The sequence below is a fragment of the Oenanthe melanoleuca genome, chromosome 2 (genome assembly GCF_029582105.1).
Source record: "Oenanthe melanoleuca isolate GR-GAL-2019-014 chromosome 2, OMel1.0, whole genome shotgun sequence".
NCBI classification, from domain to species: domain Eukaryota; kingdom Metazoa; phylum Chordata; class Aves; order Passeriformes; family Muscicapidae; genus Oenanthe; species Oenanthe melanoleuca.
In genome coordinates this window covers 145968790-145989090 of record NC_079335.1, presented here as the reverse complement: position 1 = coordinate 145989090, position 20301 = coordinate 145968790, and the positions used below count along the sequence as shown (strand labels likewise).

The 20301-nt window shown below is 43.4% G+C and overlaps 1 protein-coding gene across 1 annotated transcript in view; it reads left to right on the top strand.

Annotated features, from left to right (window-relative positions):
• OBSCN (obscurin, cytoskeletal calmodulin and titin-interacting RhoGEF) overlaps positions 1-20301 on the top strand; it is a 145951-nt gene that overhangs the window by 99327 nt on the left and 26323 nt on the right. The window contains 17 exon segments of the mRNA XM_056484594.1: positions 45-320; positions 3558-3824; positions 6075-6347; positions 7994-8266; positions 9928-10215; positions 11688-11960; positions 12946-14301; positions 14843-15121; positions 15482-15560; positions 15921-16039; positions 16910-17107; positions 17505-17537; positions 17623-17721; positions 18160-18378; positions 19130-19196; positions 19303-19322; positions 19627-19755. Coding sequence (XP_056340569.1) covers positions 45-320; positions 3558-3824; positions 6075-6347; positions 7994-8266; positions 9928-10215; positions 11688-11960; positions 12946-14301; positions 14843-15121; positions 15482-15560; positions 15921-16039; positions 16910-17107; positions 17505-17537; positions 17623-17721; positions 18160-18378; positions 19130-19196; positions 19303-19322; positions 19627-19755 — 4248 coding nt within the window.

Below are 20301 nucleotides of genomic sequence, written 5' to 3'. Positions count from 1 at the left end.
TGTTTCTGTTTTCCTTTGGCACCTTCTCTTGCTCTGTCGCGCAGAGGAAGCAGCAGCAGTGATAGTGTCTGGTTTAAGGAGCACAGACGTCTTTGTGGGCGAGTCAGCCACGTTCACCTGCGAGCTCTCGCAGCCGGGCGTGAAGAACGTGCAGTGGTGGCTCGATGGGACCCCCCTCCACAACAACCTGGTGACGGAAATCTCTGAGCAGGACGGCAGGATCCACACTCTGACCCTAAATGACGTGGCGTGCCATGACTCGGGCACTGTCACCTTCAGAGCTGGGCCCCTTATCTCCACTGCTAAATTATTAGTCAAAGGTATTTCCCTGTTAGCAAGAGACACGTGGCCACCTGCTCCATGTGCTGGTGCTTCTGCCTTCCAGGCTACCCTTACTAAATCCCTTCGTGGTTCTCCTGTGCCCTGCAACCCTCCCACTCTGCAGGTCACCCACTCTCACCCCAGGATTCCTCTGGGTACAACCACGCTGATTTTTGCAGTGGTTCAGGTGAGGGAGGGTTGCAGGGTCAGGGCTGCTGCTTTCACCTGACCTCAAAGAAGAGATGAACATAAACATCTGTGGCAGCACCTGACTTTATATCCCCACTTCAGCTTTTTTTTTTTTTTTTCTTTCATAATACCACAGAATCTTGCAGAGGTGGTAATTCCCAAAATCACTACTGTGCTGCTCTGCTGCTGGGCTGCTAGGGCTGAGCTCAGCACGTTCCCAGGAGAGGATTTTGGGCTGTTCCTGGAAACCAGTGGGTGTGTGACATTCCAGTAACACAGGGACAAAACACACCTCCTTTTTGAAAGTTCATCCCTGCACTGGCAAGGCTTTCTGGTCTGTTAAAAAATATTTTTCCCATTTGGTAAGGGTAGCCATAAGCTGCAAATAACACTGAGCTCCAGGCTTGATAAATCAAGCTCCTTCCCACTCAGTCCTTTTATAGCCATGGGGAAGGGAAGATCTGTTGTTTTTCAGGCAAAATTAAAGCCTATTCCCTGCTTGGAGAAGGGATATATACAGAAATACGAAGAGTTAAAATATCTTTATTCAAATCTACTCCTGTGCTATAGCTGGGCCACAACAGGAATGATCCACAATATGGAATTTTAGTTAGTGGTTGATGTCTCCTTCTCTGCATCATATGTCCCTTGTAAATTCAGAAAATTTGGTTCTCTGCAAAGATAAAATATGAAACCACTTCTTCATGAACCTGGTTCTGAGCTCTCCAGGCAAAAAATTACAGTGGGCCTGAAATATAAGTTAAAAATAAATGCATTGTTAGGTGTTCTGTTCAGTGAATTTAAGGGCTCCTGAGAAATTTCCATTTCATGGAATCACAGCATGATTGATTTCAGTAGAAATCTCTGGAGATCATCCTGTCCAACCCACAGTTCATGCAGATACACACATGTTTGTGCTTCCATGAAGCCAAAATTCTTGAATTGCAAACCTGAATCACAGTGGCAGTATTTTATAACTGGATTGGGATAACCCCAGTTACACTGTGCTCAGTAACACTTGATTTCACAGGAACGTGAAACACTTGTAAAATTCCAACCATTGTATTGACATTTTTTTACACTCTATTTTGTCCAGAAATTTAACCATAAATCTGTGTTTGAAATACATTTCAGTCTATCCAACCATCCATGACTTGCTGTTCATCAAGGAGCAAGTTAACTTTGTTCCATGTGCCTCATTCTCCTGGTTTGAGGCATGTTGGCAATTGGATTTATTCTGTAACAAGTGAGGCCTCAGCTTTTCATGCTGGATCTTCACAACATCATTGCTCTACTGGAACTGCATTCATTCCCTGGCCCTGAACCAGGTGGTTCACAGATGATTGGGGGAGAATGGAAAAGGGTGAAGGAGCTGCTGCTGTTTTCTGTCTCCTCTGGGCAGGTGGGAATTGCAGGTTCTGGGGCCCCTAAGTCCCAAAAAGCTCCTGCACAGGTGAACAGGGCCACCAAAGTCCTTGCCCAGGCCAACAGTGAGGGGACAGTGGAGCCAGGACCTTCTCCAGTACCACAGGTGATATCTGCTGTGAGAAGCATTTCTACATCTTGTGGAAGGATGGGGTTGTGCTCCCCAGCTGCACAGACACCTGCTGGTCTCTTCAGTCAGCAAAACATCAACAAAACCATCTTCCCTGGAGGCCTCCTCTCCATAAACACGTGGCAGACACTCAGAATGGCAGAAGGAACCTTAGTGAGTGGGATCAAGCCTTGCAACAAGTTTCCAAATGATGTTTGCAAAGCTCTCTTTGCTGCCCAAGGTCTGCCAGGAGCATCCCAAACCCTCAGCCTGCTGCAGCAGTTTCAAGAGGAGCATTCCAGACAGATCCTGTGTGGGCTATTCCAGCTGGCTTGTGAGCAGAGCAGCTATTTGAAGAATGAGGACAATATAGAATCACAGGATGTCTTGGGCTGGAAGGGTTCCTCAAGGATCATCAGCTCCTGATGATATCTCAGCTTTCTCTGACTGTCATCTTTTCATGTCCCTTTGTAGCCCTATCATTTTTTTTTTTTTTTAAAGTTGACATAATTCTGCTAAGAATGATGTTTCAGAGAGATTTTCCATTTTCAGACTGCATTGATATTTTCCTTTTGACCTGCATATTGCATTGTAGATGGATGGTCCAGTCTAACATTTCTTGGCTGGTTTGGAAGCTGGCAGTATTTTAGGTCAGATATATCCATTGTGCCTTAGAGCTGCCTCACAGGAAGTAGAACTAGTGCTTTAAAAGTGCTTTAAAGCAGCCTCATGGATCTTCTTCAGAGGAGCTGCATATCTAGCTTCTCTCAGCTTTTTATGGGCTCTCAGTGTGAGATGTCAATGGTTTATGATCTCTTAGTGAACTCTAGATAAAATACTGTAAAGGAAATCCTATTGGTTTTCTCCAAACAATGTGTCTATTGCAGAGGAACACACAAATAATCAAAACAATATTCATCTGCTCCTGTGGAGTGCCCCTTTTTTGTCACAGTTGTCCTGGATATTTTCTCCTCACATGACTCTGACAGCCAAGACCAGCCCAGGACAGGAATGAGTGTCTGCAGTTGAGGACTGTGTTTCTTTCTGATGAGTAGTTATATTCTAGTCACACAAGGAGCCTCCAGTAGAGTTTGTGGTGTTTTCCCATTGCTGTGTGAGGCTGAGAGTTGCAGGGAACCACTCACTGCAGTCCTTGTTCTCCACATTCAGGAAGCAGAAGTGTTTCACATCCAGTGCTTCCTAGCCTGGAATATCCCAGAACACTAAAGGAGAAACACTAAGCCAGCAGTCCAAACTGAGGACTGTTCCAGCACCAGTTTTAACTCCTGGTGGCCCATTTCCCAGTGTCATGGCCATGTTCTAATGCACCATCAGGCTTCCATCCTGCTTGATGCTGACACAGGCACAGACTAAACTGCTAATCCCCAGCCACCCCCTGCTTGCCCTGCCACTCTGCTTGCTCCCCAGGCTCTGTGCATGGCAAAAACCCTCCAAGGGGTGATTTCCATGGGGATCCACTAATGCATGTCCTTCCTGACGTGTTGGTTAACAGATCCCACCATTGAAGTGGTCAGTCCCATGCAGGACATGACTGTTGATGAAGATGGCCCAGCAGAGTTCATATGCCAATATTCTAGGCCAGTGCACGCCATCTGGAAGAAAAATGATCAGGAAATACATGCAGATGGGCAGCGAGTGATTGTCGAGCAGGACTGGAATGTGAGCATGCTAAAAATTAACCCCACGGTCCCAGAAGACACTGGCATCTATTCTTGTGAAGCTGAAGGCATTAAAGTGATGGCTACACTTGATGTTCAAGGTGAGGTCTTCCAGCCAGAGAGGAAGACTACCGTGGGTTCCAAGTAAAAGAGGTAGAAAAATCATGGCAAGGCTTTGCAATAAGGGACACATCAGATACCTGCTCTTGGTGCTCACTCTGGTACTGGAAATGAGGATAAAAATAGTTGGGGGGTAATGGGAATTGAATATGAAACTGCATCATTATCTTATTTCTAATTAGCACTCACTCATTAGAGCACTCAGCCATCCCAGCTCTTGTGCAGTGGGCTGGAACATCAGTGTGATGGGATGTGTCCTGCTGAATTGTAAAATCACAGGGGTGTTGTTGGTCCGAAGGAATAATGTGAATATTGTTTTGCTGTTAACAAGCACTTTTTACAGTGTGACATAGAACCAGTAACTTATGGATAGCGTGGAATTCCATTTTATTTTGCTAAGTAAATGAGCTTGGCAATTTACCTGTTTCAAATAGTGATCCCTCAGGAATTACCTCCTCACTCAGCACTCACATTTGTGGAGACCCTGAGGAAAAATGTATACAAAATGACTATAAAGTTAGGATTTTACATGGAAATGTCTTATTTTTTTCTGCTGCATATGGAATTCTGGCTTTGGTTACCAAGTAAATTTGTGTGATCAGCAACAGCAGGTTCTGATTTCTGGATATTTGTGGCTATTTTGCCTTCTTGCTTAACTGGAGTTGGTTGTTAGTGCAGACGAACAGGGTGTTATTTATTATAATGTTTTCTACATTGATAAGCACTTTGCATTGTAGAGATTTAAAAATATTTTAATGAACATAATCTAAAAGCATCCCAGAGAAGATAGGGTTAGCAATTTGCTACTTTCCATAATTAGGGAAACCAATGCTTCCAAAGCACACAGATAAACAATTTGGGTTGTTTTAACAAAAATTATACATTCTGCAAGAAGAGTCTGCAACTCCCTCATTGTTCTCCATAAGAATGGATCTAATAAAATTCAGATATTTTTAGTATTATAGAAGCTCAGAATAGTTTGGGTTGGAAAAGACCTTGAAGGTCAAACAGTTCCAACCTCCCTGCCATGGCCAGGGACACCTTGAACTATCCCAGGTTTCTCCAAGCCCTTTCCAACCTGGCCTTGAACATTTCCAGGGATGGAGAGTCCACACACAACATCTCTGGGCACCTTGTAATTAGTAATAAGTTCATAAATATCTAGTAGCTTGTCCTTTTTGGTATGTTTGCTTGTTTTTACCATTAAATAAATTGCTCAGTTTGGAGGCTTTTTAACATTTTATTTATTTTTAATTTGTTTTTTTGGCTGAGCACAGTTCCAGATGATTTGTAGAGGTCTAAACAGGAATGTCTTGGGATCATGGTTTATAACACAAATCATGCTGACCATTTAATGGCATTTGTGCAAACTGTATTTACTCAACTGTGTGTCCCCACCCTTGTGCATGTCATTTGTCCCTGTAGCAACATGAATTATACCCACATGCACCAGCCCACATTTAATTTGGAATCGAGCTAATTGTTTCTGTCCAGGTGCCAAGTGATGCATGACTGGAGTGTGGAGGTTTGTGCATGTTTCTGACCCCACAACTCACCACACAGCATGGGAAAACCAACCTAAATGTCACAGAGCTTTTACAAAATTCAGAAATTTGCTATTCAAAGTAATCTTGATAGAGGTTTTGACTTTGTGTGTTTCCTAGAGGCAGAATTTTCTCAGATAATTGTCACTATAGCTTTGCCAGACATAATATTCTCTTACATTTGCTTTGCAAGAAAAGTAATACAATTTTATCATGAGTGTCAGTGGATTCACTTCTCTCCAATCATGATGATAATTGTGCTGTCTGGGAGATCTTTGGGAAATGTTTCCTGTCATAGGACAAAAGGAATTTGGTTAGACTTTATATTTCTGTGCTATGCCTTCCTATTGACTGTTGGCCTGATTCATACAAATATGACCATTTTTTTCTTTATTAAAAAAAAAAAATCACATTTTTTGAGGAAATCTGGGTGAAATGCTAGAGGTTGTAGATGAAATACTGGATGCTCTAGAGGTTTTTCATTACTTTTTAAGCTGTCTTTAAATCTTTATATTATAATATTTTGTTAGAGTGTGGTTGCAATGAACAATTCAACCTACAAGCTCAGTTTATCACATTTTTCCATCATCTTTGCAGCAGTGGGAATCATCCAGTGCTCCGAGGATTGGTAATATTCAGAGGAACATGGTCAGATAATTAATAATGTTAATTGTCCTTGTTTTCTAGCCAAGAACAGCATTGTCCAGGGCTTGGAGAATGTGGAGGCCGTGGAAGGAGGGGAAGCCCTGTTTGAGTGCTACCTCTCCAAGCCTGAGACCTACAATTACAACTGGCTGATTGATGATGAACCTGCCAAAACCACAGACAACACTGAGATGGTTTACTTTGAAAATGGGCTCAGGCATATCCTGCTGCTGAAGAATTTAACTCCCCAGGACAGCTGCAGGGTGACTTTCATGTGCAGTGATGCAGTGACCTCAGCCTTCCTCACTGTGAAAGGTAACTCGAGTGCTTGGGCAGGGGAAGTCTTTAATTTCTGGTTGGAAAGGGGAGAGAAACCAGGAAAATGTGAAAAGTTGCATTTGTTATTTGTCTCTTACCTAAACGTTCTGCCTACACAATAAATCATAGAATCATTCAGGTTGGGAAAGATCTCTGAGATCATCAAGTCCAACCTTTAACCCAACTGTGCCAAGCCCACCACTAACCCACAGAATCACAGATTTGGGTTGGAAGGGACCTTAAAGCTCATTCAGTTCCACCTCCTACCATGGGCAGGGACACTTTCCACCATCCTAGGATGCTCCAAACCCCATCCAGCCTGACCTTGGACACTTCCAGGGATCCAGGGGCAGCCACAGCTGCTCTGGGCACCCTGAGCTCACCACCCTCACAGGGAAGAATTTCTTCCTAGTATCTCATGTAAACCTATTCTCTGTCCATCTGAATCCATTCCCCCTTGTCTTGTCAGTCCATGCTCTTACAAAAAGTCCCTCTCCATCTTTCTCCTTGGCTCCCTTCACATTGTGGAAGGTACAAATTAGATCATCCCATAACCTTTTGATTTTCCCTGAAAAAGAAAAATCTGAAAAGATCCAATTCTCTCACCCCTAAATGGATAATGCTTTACAATTTCGTTATTTTCTTGTTCTGTGGGATGTGACAGGGTTTGTAAGCAGCACCCGTTGGCACTGAGTTAGCAGCAAACGACTGTCTCAGAGTTGTCATGATTCTGATGAGTTTGGTTGTGTTTATAGGAACTTCAGGGCTTCAGAGAGGAGGGTTTTATCAGCAACCATATTATCTCTATCCTTTTCTTTATGCTATTGATGCCTAGAGGAGCTGGAACAGAAGCCAGACAGAGTTAAGGGGAATAAAATGGGTATTTATTGAGGGACCTTCAATACCTGGCAGTACCAGTGCTACAGTCGTAGCCCTGCCTGGATGACTCCAGGATGGAAGCAAAAGAGGGATTGGTCATGACATCTCAGATTTTTATAGGTTTTAGTCCATTTGCATGCAGGAGTCAACTGTCCAATTAATAGCCTCAAATCATGAGGTTTCATCCTTCTTGCTTGCTTGCCCGCCCTCCGCTTTTCATGTTGCTCATGCTTAGGGCCTGAAGTTTGAAGAGATTGTCCTTGAGTCCCCAGCTGGAATAGGACTGTTTTGTCTTCACCACCATGTGAAAAGATCCTAGTAACCCTTAATATAAAACTAAAAGCTTCACACCCAAGCAGAACAAAAAAACTTAAAACTTAAGGCATCTATTTCCCCCCCTGTTTTTTTTTCTTTCTCCTATTCCTGGAGACCCCAGTGGGGCCCAGAACCCCTTTCTGTACAAGAAACTCAGAGTACAAAGCAGAAATCAATCCCCACTTATGGATTAGATAGGGCTTGGAGCACCTTGGTCTCGTGGAAGGTGTCCCTGCCCAAGGCAGGGGTGCAACATGATGAGCTTTAAAGTCTCTCCAAAACCAAACCATTCTGTGATTCTAAACCTTCTGCTCTGGCAACAGACATAAACCTTTTAATGGTCTCCTTGGTCCCCAAGGCCTGGCTGTTCAGAGCTTCAGCACAAATGTTCACAAAATCTCTTGATTGTTTCTGTAACCGAGGGCTTGATCACTGGTTTTAATCTGCAGGGTGGCGCCTGCAGTTCTTGCAGCCCCTCACGGATGTGGAAGTGTCTCTGGGGGAAAAAGCAACATTTAGCTGTGTCCTGAGTGAAGCTGTGCCAGTTAGTGAAGTGACCTGGTACAATAATGACATAGAGATCCAGTCAGGTGAGGACTGGGAGGTACAAGCGGATGGAAACAAATACAAACTTATTCTGAAAAAAGCCCAGCTGCATCATTCTGGAGAGGTGACCTTTGCTTCCAGGGAGGCCATTTCCTCAGCCAAGCTTTCTGTGATAGGTAAGTGTGTGTTGTTCCAGCCCAGGGACACTCAAAATCTCAAACTTTGGTATTGAATTTCCCAAACTTTGTGCTGATTCTTTCCACTTTGCATCACATGTCACAAAACAGTGTTCTTAGGCCGAGAAGATAATACTGGCAACTTGTTCTTCAACCAGAAGTAATGCACCTCATCTGAAGAAAAATTTATCAGGCTAGTGATGGTAGAGATACTCCCCAACTCTCTTTAGCTGCAGTCTTTTATAAAATCTAACAAAAATCAGTATTCTCAGAGTTCAGCTTCGCTCTCATCAAATGTGAACACAAGAGGGAGCTGAGCTAGAGTCCATGTGGAGAAATTATCCAGGACAGCAGAGGAATCTTTGAAATCTGCTCATGAGCTCAGGTGCAGGGTAACCAGTTTTCCAGATTAATGAGTAGCATATTAAAACTTTCAAGTGGGGGACACCCATGAAGCACACAACTCCTGCCTCAAAGACATGAGAATCAATAGTTAAGTTGGGAAGATAATAATTCCCTTATTCCCTGGTGGAGCAGGCTGGATAATGACATGTCAGTGCTCATTTCAGCACCCAGGATCTGGCTCCTTCCCACAGAGGGACAAGTGGGTCACCCAGAAGTGATGGTTATGAGATAATTAAATGTATTTTAGCAGTAGCTGAGATGTTAAAGGGTCACTGATGGACCATCAATACTTTAAATGACTATAAGCAGTCTCTGTCTAATGAATTCTGAGACTTAAGGGGTCTCTGTTACACATTCCAGTCACTTCCACCACAATTAAAAAAAAAAAAGTTTGCTGGGTTTAAATCAGCTTTTTCTAATTTTGGGTACTTATATTATAAAAGGCAATACAGACGTTAATTATGCGAGATGAGAGTTGGAAAATGAACTTTTGACATTGGCAGCACAGATCAGGGCAGACAAGGATAAATCAGTGGTGCACAGTTATTCATGGTCAGGATTTTATGATGGCTTTACACTCAACTTTACAACAAGGAGAATACTCAGTCCATTGCATTTGCTTCCTCACGGCTTGTAGAGGCTCTTGGGTGTTTTTAGGATGAAGAAGGTTTTTGGGTGTTTTAGGATGAAGAAGGTTTTTGGGTGTTTTAGGATGAAGAAGGCTCTTGGGTGTTTCAGGATGAAGAAGGTTTTTGGGTATTTCAGGATGAAGAAGGTTTTTTGGGTGTTTTAGGATGAAGAAGGCCCTTGGGTATTTTAGGATGAAAAGGCCCTTGGGTGCTTTAGGATGAGAAGGGCTCTTGGGTATTTTTAGGATGAAGAAGGCTTGTGGGTGCTTTAGGTTGAAGAAAGCTCTTGGGTGCTTGGGTGTTTTAGGATGAAGAAGGCTCTTGGATGTTTTTAGGATGAAGAAGGCTCTTGGGTGTTTTTAGGGTGAAGAGCATGAAGAAGGCTCTTGGATGTTTTTAGGATGAAGGAGGCTCTTGGGTGTTTCAGGATGAAGAAGGCCCTTGAATGTTTTAAGATCAAGAAGGCTCTTGGGTGTTTCAGGATGAAGAAGGCTCTTGGGTGTTTTTAGGGTGAAGAGCATGAAGACGGCTCTTGGGCATTTTTAGGGTGAAGAATGCCTATGGGTGTTTCAGGATGAAGTGTTGCTGCTCACATTGTACATCTCAGGACCTCTGTTGTGCCCCCAGCCCTCCCTGAGCCACCTGAAGAGCCAGCAGTCCTAAGGCAGAGCAGCCACTCTGTCACTCTATCTTGGCACAAGCCGCCGGGTGACGGTGGCCAGCACATCCTGGGCTACAAGGTGGAGAGGAAAATCCCAGGAGTTGGCTGGCAGTCCTGCAGTGAGGCCCTCATCCAGAACACGGAGTTCACCGTGGAGGGGCTGGCCCCAGGGGAGCCCTACAGATTCCGAGTGTCGGCCGTAAACACCGCGGGGGCCAGCGAGGCAGTGCACTTCCCCCAGATGGTGACGTTAGGTGAGGATGGACACACGCCCCAGGGAGGACTGCAAGCTCCTGCAGACCCTACATTTTGCATGGCATGCCTGCTTCACCCACTCCAGGCATCTCCCAGTGCAATATCTTTCAGTGCTTGGCTGCCAGCACAATAGAGGAGGAAGAGCTTGGGATAAAAAAGTCGTTCTGGGCTGCTGTGAACAGAAGCTGCTGCGTTTTTAGCACTCAGAACTGATTTCCTCTGAACTGCATCCAGCTGTCTTGTAGGCTGCACTGCATTATCCATGTGCTGGCCCATCACCATGGGTCTCTGGAACTGCATCCATGTGTTGGTCATCACCATGAGTGTCTTTTCTGGAGCTAGGACGGAATGAGTCAAAAAGGGCATGCTGGAATGTGTTTGGGGAAACCAAGACCATGCCTGTGGGTGGGAAGCGTTGTCTTCTTCACCCATCTTTCTCTTTTTTTATGTTTTTATGCATCTTTTTTGAAAATCCCCACAAAGAAATGCTGGAGGACACAGTTCCTTCACTGTGTGATGGTGAAACTTTGGAAGCTACAGTGGGATGGGGAGTCTCTCTCTGTCTTTCTTTTCTTGCAACTCTCTGGTATAACTCATCTAAATTCTTCAAAATGAGTATAATGATAAAAAAATACTCTTTTGCTTAAGGTTCAGGCACACAATAGTATTTTTCTGCAGCAATAACTGCTGCCAGTTCTGGACCCTGATGACTCTGCACATGCTCACTTTGTTAACAACAAACCCAAGGCATTTTGGGCAGCAATCCCCTCACCCTGGTGAAATGTGCAGAGAGGAAGGTAACCTTGAGGGATGTGCTGCTTTTCGGAACCCAGCACTGTCTTTTACATCCCAGTCAACATCTCTGAGTTTAATGTGATTTTCTTTGAATTATCGTGGTTGTACAAACAGCATTGTGTTGGTAGACTTCCTTCCAAAGTAAAGAAGATGCAGAGAATTTTGGATCTTAAATTACTTATTACTTTTTGATAATTTTTCCTCTTCCTGAGATAGGATAAATATATATCTATATTTTATTTTTTTTTATTTCAAGCATAGAGGAATGCTACTTTGAATAATCTCTTTTCATTCTATTTATTGTTTCTTTTTTGTTTCATATCACATAATTTTTGTCTCACATCATTTAAGATGTAGAAATCTGTAGAACTTTTATACTGGTGATGGGTAAATGAAGACCAGCAATCACAGGAATGTGGGAAATGCAATCATTTCTGCATGTATATGTTTAGATGGAGCTGGTTTAAGCACTGGGGGAGCTTGGAAAGTTGTTTTGATATTATCTTTGGAAGTGCACATTTTGGATGCTGCCAGTCTTTTATTTTTTTTTTTCCTTTGGTTGTCTACACAGATGAGAAATCTGTAAATGATGGATGAGATGCTTGTATATTTTATGGAGTAAAGCCAGATGATAATTTATTCTTTATGTTAATTCATTTTATTTGTGTAATTGCAGAGCCTCCAGTTACAGTCACCCAACCTTTGGTGGGAGGATCTGTCTCAGAAGGAGGGGTGGCTCGCCTGGAGTGTACATTGTCAAGTAAAACTGAGGAGAAAGTGACTTGGTTCAAGGGAAAAGAACAAATAAAAGCTGGAGGGAGATATGAGATCCTCTCTGATGGAGCGAAGCAGATCCTCATTATCCGTGGATTTAAACCTGAGGATCAGGACAGCTACACCTGCATGGCTTCTCCAGAAGTCAAATCTGTTGCCAGCCTGTGTCTTGAAGGTATGGAGTGTGCATTGTTGGGATGATAAATCAGGTCTGGTATGGACATCCAGGGGCATCTCCACAGCTTGGACTGGAATTAATTTTCTTTTACAAGCTGTGATAACAATCCACAAGGAATTGTTATTTTTCTGTTTGGTTGTTTCCAGTATGTTCCTGCATCCCAGATAGTTTTGAGTTGCTCAGATTGGAGTTTCTGGAGACAGATATGTAAGGTGTGACATAATTGTCTCTACATGAGTTTTTGGTGCCATTTGAGATGCTTTGGGGTATTCTGTGGATGTCCCAGACAACCTGGAGCATCTCAAAAGGGACTGGGCAAACTGTGAATGTGTCCCAGGCACCTTAGGCACATCCAACCAAGCAGGTGTGTCCATGTAAGATAAGAGTCTCAGCTGCCAGCACAGCCCCTGGAGATCTATTCCTGGGAGATAGGATGAGCCTGGGTAGCTTTCTGGGCTCCACTAGCAGTCTTAACAACCAGTTCATCAACTGCAGCATTAAAAGGGGCAGAAATCTATTTATTGGGCTCAAATGTGCAAGGAATTAAAAAAAAAAATAAAAATTATTTGGTAAAGTTTTAGGAGCATGTGTAGAATCACAGGATTGCTGAGGTTCACAGACCTCTGAAGATGGTCTGGTCCATTCTCCTCCTCAAATCGGGGTCAGCTAGGACAAGTTCACCAAGACCAGATTCGGTTATATCAATTTCCCAAAGAGAGTGTGAAATCTCCTCTGGAGATATTCAAAATCCATCTGCACACTGATTAATGTGACCTAGGGGACTGTGCTTGAACAGGGAGGTTGGACTAGATGATATCCAGTGTTCCCTTCCAGCCTTCCCCATCCTGGATTCTGTAAATTGCCACTTTTTTCTCAGTATGATGCTTAGTTAAATGTCACTGAGACTCTCCTGTAGAACATTTCCATGTGCTTTCTCAAAACTCACAGATATTTAACTCCTCATCTGTTTAATTCCCTGCAGTTCCCACCGTGTCGATGCTGAAGGAGATTGCCAGGGAAGCTCCCCCTGCCAGCCGGGCTGAAGAGCTGGTGGATGGGCACATCCAGCCCAGCCTGCCCCCTGAAGCTGCCCAGGAGGGAGATCTTCACCTCCTGTGGGAAGCCCTGGCCAAGAAACGCCGTATGAGCCGGGAGCCCACCCTGGATTCCATCAGCGAGGTGCCTGAGGAGGAGGAGAAGCTTCAGAAGCTGAGGAAGGAGGAAGCAGAGATGTCTCACTACTACTCAGAGGAGTACTCCACGTGTGACGAGCTGGCCAGGACAGGAGAGGCAGATTTCTCCTTCACAAGCTCTGATGATGAGTCTAGAGCTGGGACTCCTTCCCTAGTAAACTACCTCAAGAAAGCCGGCAAGAAGACAATCAGTGTCACCAGCAAGGTTCAGTCCAGCTCCACAGGAAAATTATGGAAGCAGTGGGAAACATCCACTGTGGAAACCACTGTGACCACCACAGCTGCTCAGCCAGCTGAGCCAGAGCTGCCAGATTTGGATGACCCCTCCATGAACAAGGCGGCTGTGAAGATCCAAGCTGCTTTCAAAGGCTACAAAGTCAGGAAAGAGATCAAGCAACAAGAGTGCCCGGTGTTTACTGAGACCTTCAAAGACTTCTCTGGAGAGCCTGGGAGCACCCTGCACCTGGAGTGTGTGGCCCACAGCAAAACCGACATGAACGTGCGCTGGCTGAAGGACGGGAAGGAGCTGTCGGACGGGCGCTACTACCACATCGACAGCTACAGCGACGGCACCTGCTCCCTGATCATCGCCGGCCTGGACAGGAAGGACGCAGGCAAATACACCTGTGAGGCCTCCAATAAGTTTGGCAAGGTCTCACACAGCGCTCAGGTGGTGGTCGGCGCTCAGGAGCCTCAAGTTCTTCCCAAGGAGAAGCGGGGCAAGCAGAGCACCGACAGCGAGACAGAGAGCTCGTCCGGCAGCGAGCTGGACGATGCGTTCCGGAAAGCAGGAAGGAGACTCCACAGGCTCTTCAGGGCCAAGATCTCCACCGAGATCTCTGATGTGGAGGAAGAGCTCTTTGTCAGCGCAGATGAAGGGGACATAGACGTGGTCGACCACCAGACGTACCGTGAGGATGACCAGTACATCTACATCAAGTTTGAAATCATGTCTGAGGCCAAGACGGCCGCCACGCGGTTCAGAGAGATGTTTGGTGCTCTGGGAATTCCTGTGGAGATCGACATCTTGGAGCAAGGCCCGAAAAAAATCGAATTGCGCATCGGGAAGGCATCACCTCCCAGCCTTGGGAAGTTTGCACCTCCAGCAGCGAGACCTCCACCACCTCTGCTGACTTCTGACACAGGTAGGGGAAGCAAACCTTGTTTAGTCTTTGGAAAAGACAGTGGGGACAGGCCACAATATCATTTTTTCACTCTCAAGCAACTTACTTTTTTCTTAATTTGGTGCAGATATTTTTATGAAAGCTTTGCACTTTTAGAAAAAATAATCACTTTTTTATTCTATTTCATTTTGAGGGAGAGGAGGCACATTGGTGATGTATTGACATCTATGAAGCCCCTAGAAATGTCACCTACTAAAAAATGGCCATAAATACTATGATTATTGTACTTAACTGAAATGTGTAGGGTTCAGAATGGTTCTGAGGGAGACAAGACATTTTGACAAGGAGAGGAGAGGGACAATATAAAATTGGCAGCTGTGGTATTGCTGTGCTGATGGAGTATCTTCATAGTGCTAGGGAGTTTCTTGATTCTTTTCTAGAGAAAAGATATTACTCTGCAATTAAAAAACAGGAAACCAGAAGTCTAGACAGCAGGGGCCTAAAATACATCTTTAGATAGAACCAAACTTTTCTTTCTTCTCTCCAACCACCCCAACTTCAGCCCCCATGTTCATGACCGAGCTCCAAAACCAGGAGGTCCAGGACGGGTACCCCGTGAGCTTTGACTGCATCGTCATCGGCAAACCCCTGCCCACGGTTCGCTGGTTCAAGGACGGCAAAGCCATTGAAGAAAACGATCACTACATGATCAACGAGGACCAGGAGGGGTGCCACCAGCTGATCATCACCGCCGTGGTGCCCACGGACATGGGCGTCTACCGCTGCCTCGCCGAGAACAACATGGGGGTGGCTTCCACCAAGGCTGAGCTCCGGGTGGACTGTAAGTCTCAAAATCACCCTAGAAAAACCAAGGAAAGGAGTTCTGCTGAAACCTGGTTATTTTTTTCCCCCCCACTAAGGAAGGCACTATGTGTGTTTTAAATAAAAATGTTCTGGCCACAAAATTTTCGCTTGCAAACCTTCTGGGTTCAGCTGGGTTTTGCCAACTCCAAGGCGAGGTTCAGAGCAAAGGTTTTGGGGTGTGCAGAGGTGTTTTCCCTAATCCAGGGACATGTGGGATCCTGCTGCAGTACTAGCTAGTCACTCAAGTTAGTAAGGGAATTAAAATCAGTAAAAACTATTTAAGAAAAATAGTCTGAAAGCTCAGATTATTCAAGCCCTATCTTTTTGCATTTAACAGTGACCAGCACGGATTATGAGACAGCAGCAGATGCCACAGAGACCTCATCTTACTACAGTGCCAAGGAATATATTTCAAGGTAAAATATGGAACTCTGTCTCTAACCTCTGACTCGGTGAGATCAATCTGTGTGTTTATGTCAGGGCAGGGCTTGCTGTATTGAGCAGGGCCAGGTTAATGCCATAAGGGAGCATCCAGCCCAGCTGAGATGCAATAACTGCAACAGCTGCACATTTATCCCAGGCAGACTTGCTCTGGAGCCTTCAGGCAAGCTCGGGTATTTCCTCAAGGAATTGCTCTTTTAATTTCAGATGGTGCTGAGTCTGTTCTCAGGGTGCCAAAGCCCACAGACTGAATTTACATAAAATGTAATTTACCTGATTTCTTTCTCTTACCTGGCATCCTGATTTTCTTCTTTCTAATTCCAATTGCTGCTTAGCCGAGAACAGGAGGAATCCACCACTGAGGAGGAGCAGTTGCCCCAGATCTTTGATGAGCTTCATGACATTCATGTGGCACCTGGAGCATCACTGGCTAAATTTCACCTGAAGGTGAAAGGTGAGTGGATCCCACTGTATTGTCAGTTTTACAGGTCTGATATCAGTGCTGGACAAGGTTTTCCAAGGTGCTTTTCTGCAGCTGGGACCCTGGACTGAGCACCATGCACCACTTTTGCACAAATATGTTCATGCTGCTGAACAGGGACTGTTGGAGCAGTCACAGGCAGATTAAGTACCTCATTTTTTGTCCATATATCCGGGCATAATGACAGACACATGCTTCTAAAAACTGAATTCTGGATTTCTCTGAGCACAGGAGTAATAAGGAATAATAATCTTGACATTATTATTACCACTAATAATAACTATCATTATATATTATGTAATATAAATAACTTTATCTAGTATAATGTATTAATAATAATCATAATATTAATAAAAATAAGGTCAGTCTCCCTCATTCTCTTCAATAAATGAAGCAGTCATGGACTTGCCTTCCTCCATTAAGAGGTTGCTCCTGCAATGTAAAAACTGCAGAAACATCCCTCTGGTATGAACTCTTGTAAGAAGAGGTAGGGATTTTCCTGTTTTTCTCCTGTTGCTGTCTATAAAAATTATGACAATGCATTTGGCTTCAACATTTCTCCATGTGAACCTTTCAAATCAGACCTAAGTGTTGATTTTTCAACCTCCAAGGTGTTTGCACACGCAGACAACATGGGGACGGCCAGAAACTGAGGAGACAGGAAAGAATTTTAGCAGATCAATCAAATTTAATGCGTTTTTAAGCATTCCTAATTGGTTAAACCCTTGGAACAGGAGCTCTGTAAAACCCTTGGAACAGCAGAGGATCTGGCAGTTTGGAGACGCTCCCAAATCAGTGTTGCCAATGAATTTTTTTCTCTGTGTGTGTAACTGCTCCTCACAGGCTACCCTCAGCCTCGTCTCTACTGGTTTAAAAATGGGCAGCCCCTAAAAGCCTCGGATAGAATCCTCAAGACTGACAGGCAGGAATTCCACTCCCTGGAAATCCGCGACGTCACCAAGGCGGACGCCGGCCAGTACTTGATATTTGTCATCAACTCTGCTGGCTCTGCGTATTCCTCAGCCAGGCTGGTAGTCAGAGGTGGGTGTTGCTTTGTTTTGGGCTGTTCCAGAGGCTCTCACCATTTTGTGTAGTTATTTTTTACTGAAAAAACTTCCTGAGGTAACTCAGGTGAGGTAGGGAAGTTTGTTGGTAAAGGATGATTTGCTTTACTCATGGTTCACCTATAAATTTATAAAATTAAGAAGATGATGATGCAACTTTTCTGTGGTCTGACTGTTGTCTCATAAACATTTTATTCTTGCCCATCCTCATTAACCTTAAAAGTTCATTTCATTAAAACTTAGGGACTCTTACCAGTCACACCAATATTTCTGTGTAATATCTTCTCTGGAGTCACTTCAGGAACATTTTTCTTCAACTCATGGATTGACACTTATTTGGACTTGTCATGTTGTTTTTTCTCCTTGTGTTCCAGATCCTTATGAGAAAGAAGAACCATCAAAAACAGGTGAGAGAAGCAACAGCAGGTGAGAACAGAAGCCCCAGGAAATTTCAAGTCTAAACTCACTGTGCTTCATCAATATCATTTCCAGATTCCCATGAGCAGCTGATACCACCAAGATTCCTTGAAAGATTTACAAATAAGAAGGTGAAAAAGGGTGCAAGCATCACATTATCTGTAAAAGTTGAAGGTGAGTGAGCAGATACCTCATCTCTCTGAATAACACTTGAAATGTGTAATTTCACAACACATTCTTCTCTTCCCATCCCCAAGTCATTGTAACCTCATTTCCTGTATTGAAGTCTGGGATTTCACTCCCAACTTACATTTCTTACAAAGACACTTCACAGTAAAGCATCTTGTTTCTCTTCACCTGCATTTTTCTGTGTGTGAAAGTGGGCACAATGACACTTTGTAGTATGATGCACGTTGATCATTAATTGTATGATGATTGACAGTTTTGGTTTTATGGAAAGATTTCATGTCTTTATAAGCGTGCTGTAAAATGGTTTATCCTCCTTTATTGCATATTATGCCTGTTGTTGGGAAAGTATCAGAAAATGGATCATATTTTTAAGGGAGGAACACAAACAGGGAGATTAAAGCTTATTTCACCAATTTTCTTTAGGACATCCACCACCAACAATCACTTGGATGAAAGAAGAGTCTCGGGAAGACATCCTGTGGATCAAACCAGACACTCCTGGGTACAAACTTGCCAGTTCCAACATGCACCACAGCCTGATCCTGTTGGATGTCAAGAAGAAGTACAGTGGAGCCTACACGTGCATTGCCACCAACAAGGCTGGCCAGTCCATCTGCACCGCCAACCTGGAAGTTGCAGATGGTAAATCTTTGCTACAACATAAAAACTTCCTCCTTATTTCCTTTTTATGCAGTGCCTAAGAAATAAAAGAACAAAACAAGTGTGACTGTTAAGGAAATTATCCAATCACACCCCGAAAAATGCATTTTCTCAAGAGCGACCCATGACTTTGCTTGTCTTGCAAATGGTTACACTTTTTACTTCTGTAATATTTTAGATTTCTGACTCTATCTTGTGTTAACTGCAGCATCTTTTCTGTGTAAACAGAAGGCAAGTCTAAGGAACAACCAAATTAAGCACAAATTTTAAAAAATGAAAGAAAGGCAGTTGATAAGTAACTGGAAAAAGTCACCTTTTGAAAATTTCTTTTTTGTGCTTTACTCTGCTGAGGTATTTTGGATTGTATTAGAGTTATTTGATTTTTCTTGAGCTTTCCAAGGCCTCTTTTAACACCATAAGATAGGGAAAAACAAATATATATTGGGAATGGGACAGAACTGTGAAGGATTCAATTTTTCTGCTATCCTGCCTTGCATCCCACATTTTTATTGTACCGAGAGCTGCAAGAGCATAACTTGAGCAGTGTGGAGAAAAGGGGCAATTATATAATTTCCATGAACAGGGAGAGGAGGAAACCATTGCCATCACAGGATTGGGAATATATATTCCAGTGCTCCCAGTAATCCATGTCTAGAAAATGTGCCTGCATTAAATACCTGAAAAAGGACATTCTGTGCTTTCTGTGCCCTAATGATAAACCCCAATCTTGCAGTGAAAGAGGCTGAAGTCCTGACCCAGGAGCGTGTGATGGTGTCAGAAGCCATCATGACCACACTGGGGTAAGTGATTGGATATATGGGAGAAGGAGGGATGTGTTTCTCATTTAATTCTCCTTACTACCCGTTTTATTGTAACATTTAACTCTGCTTTATTTTCTTTTTTCAGGTCTATTCAGTCCTCTGAAGGTAAGAGAAGCTGTTTTCTCTCTGTTATTCCTGTCCTCCATATCTACTGCTGAGACTGTCAATGTATTTCATGTATCCACTTATTTCTGTCCAGTTTTCTTGAAATTGTCTGAAATGTTGGAACATTTCAGGACTGATTGCTGTTCAAGAGTGAATTATTTGGGTGAACTGAGAGCAAACACAGTTTTAAACACAGAAGAAGGGAAGAAAATTAAGCCTTCCTTCCACAGAAGCTTTTATTACTCAAAAAGAGGTGAATTTTCAATGACACTGCCAGCTTAATAACAAATTATCTTTTTTCCAGGAGACCTTGAAGCTGGCAGAGAAGGTGTGCCCAAAAGCCCTATTTCATTAGCTGATGTTGGCTCAGAAGAGTTCTTCCAGAAACTCACCTCACGTATCTCAGAAATGGTATCTGCAAAAATAACTCAGGGTAAGGAACATGGAAAACACAGTTTAATTACAGAAGAAAAAAAACAATCCTTTTTTTTTAGATGTTGTTTAATTATAAGTGAGATTTAAGGTTTTGAGACAGGCATTCTATATATGCAAATTAACATTTGTCAATTCTTAGGGGTAAAAAATTTTAGTAGGAGTTCATCCAACCTGCACATCTTAGTCTAGAATTTTGAACCAGGAAAAAGATCTGTAACAGTAAATTGTAAAAATAGAAGTGTATTTTGCATATCTTAGGTACTTAGAGTTCCTCAGATATTCATTACTCCTAAATCAGAAAGCAATCCTATTTTCTGTTCTTCCCACATCTTCAAGTTTTTGCTCACAGTAGAATTTTAAAATTTAATTAAGGCTGGAAACCCTGTGCACAGCTGTGCAGTAATCTTCTAATGATTTGTTGAGTTGAGTGAAACATTCTGGTTTGTCTGCAGTGATTATCTTGTAGAAAAAAATTAACTTGGATCAAAAATAGAGGCATTAACTCTCCAACAAATATTCTTGTAGTGCAGTGGCTACACATGCA